The sequence below is a fragment of the Silurus aristotelis genome (assembly GCF_946808225.1).
Source record: "Silurus aristotelis genome assembly, chromosome: 15".
Lineage (NCBI taxonomy): Eukaryota > Metazoa > Chordata > Actinopteri > Siluriformes > Siluridae > Silurus > Silurus aristotelis.
The window spans coordinates 7994202-8004354 of NC_139588.1; the positions used below are offsets into that span (position 1 = coordinate 7994202).

Here is a 10153-nt window from a genome sequence, read left to right on the forward strand (position 1 = left end):
CACCTTATGATTCATTAGCTTGTAGAACCGCCTTTAGCAGCAATAACGAAGTAATCGTGTTCTGTATTACCATCAGTTATCATACTTACTCTGTCTTTTTTTGTAATTGGACTCTCATAAACTTTTACATTTAACACGCTAAAATTTTTGTTTTGCTATTCATATAATGATTTAATTAGTCATTTGTTACACAATTTATCAATGTTATTAACTACCATTGTTGCAATTTCATCAATTTTAAACGTGCACCTACAGCGAGTATTATTCTATTACATTTAATATCTAAGGCTGCAGCACCACTGTTCAAGGTGCATATATACCTACATCCAACAACATCGTAGATTTTCACAATTCAATTTATTAATATACAGTTTTTGATACTGGACACTATGATAACACAGATTTATAGAAAAGTATACATTCAGGGTATACATTTTAAATTAATAAATTTAATAGATCTTTAAATATATCCCTTTAAATGTATTCCTCATAAGAGAGATGGAGGCATTGGTGAAAGGAAAGGACTCCATTAAATGATATGAGGAAGAAACCTTAAGAGGAACCAAACTCAGAAAGGGAACTCTTTTTTTTATGTGGGTGACACTTAATATTGCAATTATAAACAATCCCCTACTATAACTGTTTACTATATAGTCAAATGTAAAAATTGTGTAAGCAGATAATTTATTATCATTTTAAAATGAAATCTATTATGCTGAAGTAACCTGAATCTTGAATCATAAATACACACCCTTACTGAAATGTAGCTGAATAATAGCTACTAATTACTATTACATTTTTAGTTGTACTACACACATAGCTGTCCTGTTTTTTACTCTTTTGCAATGAACTGTGATCACATTACACTATATTGCATTATATATGCAGAACATGTAACTGTTTTGAATCAGGTCAGATGAGTAAACATATGGTGTATTATGAAGGAAAATTCTCTCACAGATGATGTATTATACAGGTAGAGATTCTTAGGTTTCATTTCCTCCACAGATGTGGGAAATCCTGTCCCTCAGTGTGCGTGTCACTAAGGTGTCCTATTAAAGCCTCACTACTGACAAAGGCTTCATTTCCCCGAAGCGTTACACACTAAGTGGTTCCCACTGCTAAAGAAAAAAGGAAGAATGGTTTTGGGTTGGCGTGGGAAGCCTTACAAGCATCTCGAGCAAGTATGAGCTTCATACAGAGGCATCATCCGTGTCTCTCTCTCTGAGTCAGCATATCTCTGCTTACTGATAATTCAGTAAGATGCAAATGTGGTTCAACAGTGTTTGTGGTGGGGTCATTATGTAATTTCTCCGTGTATTTCAGCTGCATTGTCTCAGTGTGAAACTGCTGAAATGAAGGTAAAAACACCCACTCGAGCAGAACCCCAGTCCCACCCTTACGCTGGTGATGTGTTCCAGAAGAGACGTTATACCAGTATACCAACAAACTCATTTGGTCGAAGAAGTATAGCCATTTTTGACATTTTTTCTGAAAATTGTAATATTGGTAATATCCAATTGTGAAACTTTTAAACAAGTGTAATAATTGCTAAGTAATTTATTATAGCAATATTTGAGATTTTTGGAAAGCACAAAAACACATTTTTAAACATCTCTATAAAAACCAGTGAGCTCGCAGAAATATTTTAAACTTTAAGTTTCTTCATCTGAGGATGATGAGTAGCAACTCAGTCCCAACACATGTTCTGTCTTTACTTCATTTTGTTTAGTGCAGGAAGAGGGTTTTCTCTCCTCCGCCTCTGGCACTCCTGGAACTTGTGTTAAAACTGAGGTGTGAAGGTTGGGAAGGCTGTTGCGCAGGACATGTGCCAGGGTGTTAGTTTTATTCTGCTGTCCTGTGGAAGCCACCCGAGATCCAGTTACTACTACTGCTAGCTTGGAGTAGTCAAAGGACAGTGGAAGATCCTGGTCTGGAAGATCATAGCACTGTGTAGGTCCAATAGGTGAAATACTTATATCCTGCTTTTTTGTGGTAACTGTTGCAGGTGATTGTTGATCAGGGACACAGAGTCTCTTGGCTGTAACAAAGTATGTAAAAAAAACAAAAAAAAAACATATATATATATATATATATATATATATATATATATATATATATATATATATATATATATATACACACACACACACACACAATATTTCCAAAAGTATTGGGTCACTTGTCCTTTCCTGCTATATGTGGTTCTTTTCCAAACTACCACAAAGCCTAAGGCACTCAATTGTACAGGTCATCTTTAGCTATAATAAAAAATTTTGCATTCACTTAAACTTGAAAACCCAAAACCTGTTCCAGCAAGGCAATGCCCCTGTGCACAAAGAAGATCTGGTTTACATGCCTTGTAGAAGAAGATCTTGAGTGGCCTGCTATGATCTCATCCCTACTAAAAAACCTTTGGGATGAATTGGACCCCAGGACTCCTCACCTACATCAGTACCTGCTTTTTGTAATACCCTTGTGGCTGATGAGCACACATATCTATAAGCACACTCCAATATCTAGTGGAACATCTTCCCAGAAGAGTGGAGGGAATTAGAGCAAAGTGGGATTAAATGTGGAAAGTAATGCTCAAAAATCAGATGCAATACTTATGACCAGGTGACCCAATACTTTTGGAAATAGTGTATATACAAAGGGTAAAAATAAGTATTGAACATTTTTCTCAGTAAATATATTTCTTTAGGTGCTATTGACATTAAATTTTTACCAAATTTATGCAGTCCACACAAGCAAAAATCAAACCATAGATGTCCATAAATTTATGTGTAATAATGTGAAATGACACAAGGGAAAAGTATTAAACACACGATGAAAGGGAGGTGAAAAAAGGCATGGAAAGCCAAGACACCAGCTGAAATCAATTAGTAATTAGAACGCAATCATGATAGTGCAAATTAATATCTGCTGGTTCAATCCCAACTGATGGCCTGTATAAAGGTGTCTCATTACGAAGGTGTCATACAAGAAACATCTCATGATGGGTAAAAGCAAAGAGCTCGCTCAAGACCTTCGCAACCTTATTGTTGCTAAACATACTGATGGCTTTGGTTAAAGAAGAATTTCAAAACCTCTGAATCTTTCAGTGAGCACTGTTGTGGCCATAATCCAGAAGTGGAAAGTACATAATTTCACCATAAACTAGCCATGACCAGGTGCTCCTCGCAAGATTTCTGAAAGAGGAGTGAAAAAATATCAGAAGAGTTGTCCAAGAGCCAAGGACCACTTGTGGAAAGCTTCAGAAAGACCTGGAATTAGCAGGTACAATTGTAAAAAAAAAAAAATAATAATAAAAGTAATGCAGTCAACCGCCATGGTCTGTTTGCACCATCATTATGCAAGATTCCTCAAAAAAGCATGTTGAAGCTTTTTTTAAAGTTTGCTGCACAACATTTGAACAAACCTGTAAAATACTGGGAGAATATAGTCTGGGAGAATATAGTCTGGGAGAATATAGTCTGGTCAGATGAGACTAAAATTGAACTCTTTGGATGCCATAATACACACCATGTTTTGAGGACAAATAGAACTGAACATCAACCCCAAAAACACCAGACTAATAGTGAAGTTTGGAGGTGGGAACATCATGGTGTGGGGCTGTTTTTCAGCATACGGTACTGGCAATGTACCCTGACATTCTTAATAAAAAAAAATCTGCTGCCATCTACCAGGATGATGAAGATGAAACGAGGGTGAACATTTCAGCAACACAATGATCCCAAACACACAGCCAAGGAAATTCTTAAATGGTTTCTGAGAAACAAAATTAAGCTGCTAGAAAATCACATGACCTCAAATTAAAAATCTATAGAAAGAACTGAAGATCAGAGTTCATAGGCCCACCTTCAAGATTTGAAGAATGTTTGTGTGGAAGAATGGGCCAAAATCACACCTGGGAAATGCATGCAACTAGTTTCTCCGTACAGGAGGCGTCTTGAAGCTGCCATTACCGACAGAGGCTTTTGTGCAAAGTAAATAAATTTCAGTAAGCGTGTTAAATACTTTACCCCTGCGTCATTTCACATAACTTAATTTATGGACATCTATGGTTTGATTTCTTTGTATGTGTGGATTGCATGGGTCGTTACCAAAATCTGGTAAACAATGTCATGTCAATAGCACCTTAAGAAATAAATTTACTATAAATTTACAAATAAATTACACTGACTAACCAATGCACTCATGGCCTTTAGAGTCTGGCCTCTTCTTGGTGTATGCTCTGGGAGTCCATGGCTGGTGTTTACAGCTAGGGTCTAAAAAGCGCAATTTCTTAAGATACGCCTTGTACTCTTTTTCCAGTTGCTCAATTTGCTGCTGGAACTCTGCTATCTTCCTTTCTGGGTAGTGTGACAACTGGGACTGCTACAAGTAAAACAGAGAGACAGATAGATCATGTGATCACGTAAAACAGGGGTCACCAACATTTGTAAACCACGGACCAGTTTCGTTTTAAAAAATATTCTCACTCTGGTTAGGTGTGGGTGGTTGTTCATCTACTTATTTACCATTTTATTTACACGGAATCGTCAGATAACATCTCTATAAAGAGTGCATACATTTTGAAACTTTTGAGAGATGTTTAACAATGTAAATGATTAACTGATCCAGCCGCAAGTGTCGAAATGGGTTTTCTTAAATCTCACCGTATGTAAATTTGGATAGTGACTCTTTAATTAATAATACAGTGTCATACATATAGAATTTAACAATGCTCTTACAGCAGAAACTTTTCCATGGCCTGGTACTGGGTCATCACCCGGTGGTTTGGGTCATCTGATTTAATGTGAAATGAAATGTAAGCAACAATTTTGTAGATTTTGATAAAAACTATTAAATTAAATTATTAATGAAGTACATTTCAACTGTTAATAGTTACAATGATATTGGAGAGACTTTCCATAAAAATCTCTCTCTCATATTGTGAGACAGCGCCACGATAAGGCTGGTTAAAAACATTTTTCATTGTTAAATCCTTCTCAGAGAACCTGAGAGAACAAAGAGTCTTTTGTTTTTTGAACAGAAAAACTTTTGCTGTTCGTGTTTGTGATCTTTCCACCAAATTACAAACGCAGTTAATGGGAAAGTGGACAGACTTATTTTCTATTCCTGTGCAGTGGGTGAGAGCACCGACACCGTTACCGCTTCTTTTCCGTGAAGTCGATTCCAAATTATGCAATAAAGCGGAATTTTTAGGAATTAAATCAGTGCATGGCACAACCACGGGAGAAGGCATATTTGAAATCTAAAAGTGTAAATGAAATTAAACTGCACTGGGACAAACTGACAGGACTGATAACAGATGGAGCGCCTGCAATGTGTGGTAAAATAAGTGGATTAGTAGGGAAGATGAGAGAGAAGATGCAGAGAAATAATTTATAGACAAGCTGACTGTGCTTCTCTGCATCATTCAGCAGTAAATGCTCAAAAGTTCTCAAAATGTAATGATCACTGCAACAAAGACAGTTCATTTTATAAGAGCCAGAAGCCTGCACCAGTTTCAGTCTTTTCTTGAGAAGTCACATTCTGAATTTCTGTAAAGTAATATTTTGGAAAGCAAAAGGAAAGAAAACACCACAGAGCTTCAGGATAAAATGTGGCAATGGGAATCGGCCTGCCTGTGCAAAATAATGCAGCATCACGCTGTGTGAAACCTTCAGCGTTAGGGATTGGAGCATGATGTGTTCATGGACATGTTTTGGAAGCACATACTTCTTGGTATGAAGATACAAAACAAAAGCACACACAGGAGTCGTCTCACTGATGCACCCCTTTGTTTTATCCGGAAAGTTGCCTTAGCACAGAACCAAACCCCAATCATGAAGTGTAATCCAAGAAAAGATGCCGAGCATCTTTTCACAGACAAATGTGCAACAGCAGAATGTACTGCTTTTATTTAAATTTTACATTTTATATTGTATCCTCTTGTTGTTCATTAAATGTTGACCAGGTTTGTCCTTTTACTTAGACTCAGTAGTTAATTTTGGCCTGAGTTTGACCTCACTGCAGTAAGGGAACCCTCTCAATTCTCATAAATTTTAGCGAGAACTGTGGGGCGGTGATCATGGTCTCATGACAGGTTTTCATTCAATTAATTGTATGTTCAGGTAGGTACAGAGTTACGATGGTTCAACTAAAAATAATAATTACAACCAGTAAATAACACAGATTATCTCTTCATCATGGCACCTGTTATTGTGAGAGATATATTAGGCAGAAAGGGAACATTTTGTGCTCAAAGTTTATGTGTTAGAAGCAGGAAAATTGGCTAAGCTTAAGGATTTGAGTTTGGGTTTGATGAGGGCCAAATTGTGATGGTTAGACAACTCCAAAACTGCAGCTCTTCCCGGTTTGCAGTTGTCAGTATCTATCAAAAGTGGTCCAAGGAAGGAAAGGTGGTGAACCTGCTGCAGGGTCATGGGTGGCCAAGACTCACTGATGCATGTGAGGAGCGAAGGCTGGTCCACAACTATAGCTCAAATTGTTGAAGAAGTTAATGCTATTAGTTAATCTATGGGTCAGGACTGTTTTGGCACGAAAAAGGGGGAACATCACAATATTATTCAGGTGGTCATAATGTTATCTCTGGTCATTGTATAGACTGTAATGTTTATTATGGTAGTGTAAATTGTTTTGTTAAGCTAAATTATGGACTTGTATTTGTTAAATTATGAACAAATTACAGTATACTACCCCATACTGATTCTTTCATTATTGATTCTTTCTGGGACTCCTGGGTAGGCCATGTCTCGACTTACGATATTTCCAAGTTACGATGGCGTCATCTAATCACATCTCCATCCTAATTCGGGGACTACCTCTATTCACTTTAAAACAGCAATTTTTCCTAAATGTAAAAAGTAAAATATTACTCAATAAAATGTTGTAAAGTAAGATTTCAGTAAAAAGTAACAACTTCTTTCGGCTGCTCCCGTTAGGGATCGCCACAGTGGATTATCCATCTCCATACTACTCTGTCCTCTATATCTGTTCTCCTTCACACCAACTACCTGCATGTCTTCCCTCACCACATCCATAAACCGCCTCCTTGGTCTTCCTCTTTTCCTACTTCCTGGTGGCTCTCACCACAAATCACTATATCATCCGCAAACATCATAGTCCACGGAAACTTCTGTCTGACCTCGTCCATCAACCTGTCCATCACCACTGCAAACAGGTAAGGGCTCAGAGCCGATCCTTGATGCAGTCCAACCTCCACCTTCAACCAGTCTGTCATTCCTGCTACACACTTCACTTCACCTGACCTCCAAATGAAAATCTATAGAAAGAATCAGAGTTCATAGACGAGGCCCACTTTCAAGATTTGAAGGATGTTTGTGTGGAAGAATGGGCCAAAAAGCTGGCGTCTTGAAGCTGCCATTACCTTCAACACTTCACTGCTGTTACACTGTCCTGATACATGTCCTGCACCACCCTCACATACTTCTCTGACACACCTGACTTCCTCATACAATACCACAGCTCCTCTCTCTCCACCCTCTCATACGCTTTCTCTAAATCCACAAACACACAATGCAACTCCTTTTGACCTTCTCTATACTTCTCCATCAACATTCTCAAAGCAAATAATGTGTCTGTGGTGCTCTTCATAGGCATGAAACCATACTGTTGCTCACAGATGGTCACCTCTTCTCTCAGCCTGGCTTCTACTACTCTTTCCCATAACTTCATGGTGTGACTGATCAACTTGATTCCCCTGTAGTTACTGCAGGTCTGCACATCTCCCTTATTCTTACAGATCGGTACCAGCACACTCCTTCTCCATTCCTTAGGCATCCTCTCACCTTCCAAAATCTTGTTGAACAACCTGGTTAAAAATTCCACTGCCATCTCTCCTAAACATCCCCATGCTTCTACCGGTATGTCATCTGGTCCTACTGACTTTACACTTTTCATTCTCTTAATAGCTGCTCTCACTTCCTACCTACTAATCCTATCCACTTCCTGCTTCACCATCTCCACATCATCCAACTTTCTCTCTCATTTTCCTTATTAATCAGCTGCTCCAAACACTCCCTCCATCTTTTCAACACACTCTCCTCACTCGTCAACACATTTCCGTCTCCATCCTTTATTGCTCTAACTTGTAGTACATCCTTCCCAGCTCGGTCCCTCTGTCTGGCCAAACGGTACAAATACTTTTCTCCTTCCTTAGTGTCCAACTTCACATTCAGCTCCTTATATGCCTTTTCCTTGGCTTTCGCCACATCCCTCTTCACCCGCTGCCACATCTCCTTGTACTTCTGCCTACTTTTCTCATCTCTCTGTTGATCCCAATTCTGTTTCGCCAACCTCTTTCTCCTTATGCTCTCCTGCACTTCCTCATTCCACCACCACATCCCTTTGTCTTCCTTTCTATTTCCAGGAGTCACACCAAGTACTTTTCTAGCTGCCTCCCTCATCACTCCTGCAGTAGTTTCCCAATCATCCAACACCTCTTCTCCACCACCGAGCCCCTGTCTGACCTCTTCCCTGAACCTCACACTACACTCTTCCTCCTTCAGTTTCCACCATCTGATTCTTCTTTCAGTCCTCACTCTCCTCCTCTTCTTCTTCTTCGCCTCCAAAACCATCCTACAGACCAACATCCGATGCTGTCTAAGTCTAGCTACACTGTCCCCGGCCAACACCTTACAGTCTCCAATCTCCTTCAGGTTGCATCTCCTACATAGAACATAGTCCACCACTATGTGCTGATGTGTATCCATACCTGCAGGTAATATTCAATTTCACTCTTGATGCTCGGTATCCATTTTTTCACGGCTGCAACAGAATTCAACGTCGCCTAGAGGAACCACAGTGACATTCATTAGAAAGACATAGTATAAATGGATGATAAGATGGAAGTGTGCTTGGAGGGATAACTCACAATTTTTGGTCTTGAGCAGTGCACATCTTTAATGCGACCTTCTGGATTTAAAAAAGATTTAGGACAAACCCAGGTCATGTACTGTTTATACATTCAGACACATTGCATTAAAATCAGTTACATAAAAACACATTAAAAGAAAAAAAATATATACAAACGATTAAAGTAAAACGTGAGGAGTGAAAAGAGGGATTGTTTGATTTACCCTCTCTTTCTTTTTGAAGCCATAATCGGTTTAATTTCCCAAGCTGTTTCTCTTCGTTCCTAGCCATTCCAGTAGTTATGGGGTAAAAACTGTGCAATCACGTGACACCCGCAATAACCCATCTACAATGACGTCAGCAAGCGTGTCCCATGTGGTGTGACCTTTTCATCATCAGGAGAAACTTAAGGAATTTTAATAGTGGTGGTTGTTGTTGTCTTTTTCGTCTTTTTTCTTTTCTTCTTCTTCTTCTTCTTCTGCTTCTTTTCTTCTTCTTCTTCTCACATTCCTCAAGTACATGGTTGCATTAGCGCCCCCTGTGATTAGATTTAAATTATGAACAGTGTGAATATCGCAATAAGGGTACAAACGTAACCCTCCACTGCATTAATTGTTAACATTTATTATAATAAAAATGGGTTTTTATTGACGTTACTTAAAATACTAATACTTCATATTTTGTATTGTTAAAATGAAAGGTATTTGGAAAATTGCTGCCATGTGACAATAATGTGCAAAAGTGGAAAGTGGTTTTTTTTTTCGATAGATAGATAGATAGATAGATAGATAGATAGATAGATAGATAGATAGATAGATAGATAGATAGATAGATAGATAGATAGATAGATAGATAGATAGATAGATCTCCTGCTATAAGTTCTGAATGTACTGTTTAATAAGTTGTGTGTGTGGGGGATGTTCTCCATGATGGTTAACGGTTTGGTTAACATCCTTCTTTGTACTACCAACTAAAAGCACTCCAGGGGGCATCCCCAAAATTGATTTAAGCCTTCTTTATGAGTTGATTTTCCTACTGCCCCTGCCTCTGATGCTGCTACCAAACGTAGATAGTATCAAATAATATTTTATTTGCAACAACAGACTGATAAAAAGGTCTGTAACATTTTGCTGCAGACAATAAAGGACACGAGTTTTTATAAAGAAAGTCTGAGCCAAGTTTTAAATAAGTTTTATGCACATCTTCTTCTTCTTCTTCTTCTTCTTCTTCTTCTTCTTCTTCTTCTTTCAGCTTCTCCCATTAGAGG

At 38.3% G+C, this 10153-nt stretch overlaps 1 protein-coding gene across 1 annotated transcript; it reads right to left on the reverse strand.

Annotated features, from left to right (window-relative positions):
- Window positions 1-338: 338 nt before the first annotated feature.
- Window positions 339-9411, reverse strand: LOC310738383 (uncharacterized protein). The gene is made up of 5 exons (XM_083563369.1): window positions 9111-9411; window positions 8906-8946; window positions 8747-8821; window positions 4191-4380; window positions 339-2041 (listed from the first exon to the last, which is right to left on the reverse strand). Exons 1-5 carry the CDS (start codon window positions 9175-9177, stop codon window positions 1656-1658), a joined length of 759 nt encoding a protein of 252 aa, XP_083419495.1. The 5' UTR covers window positions 9178-9411; the 3' UTR covers window positions 339-1655.
- Window positions 9412-10153: the final 742 nt, after the last annotated feature.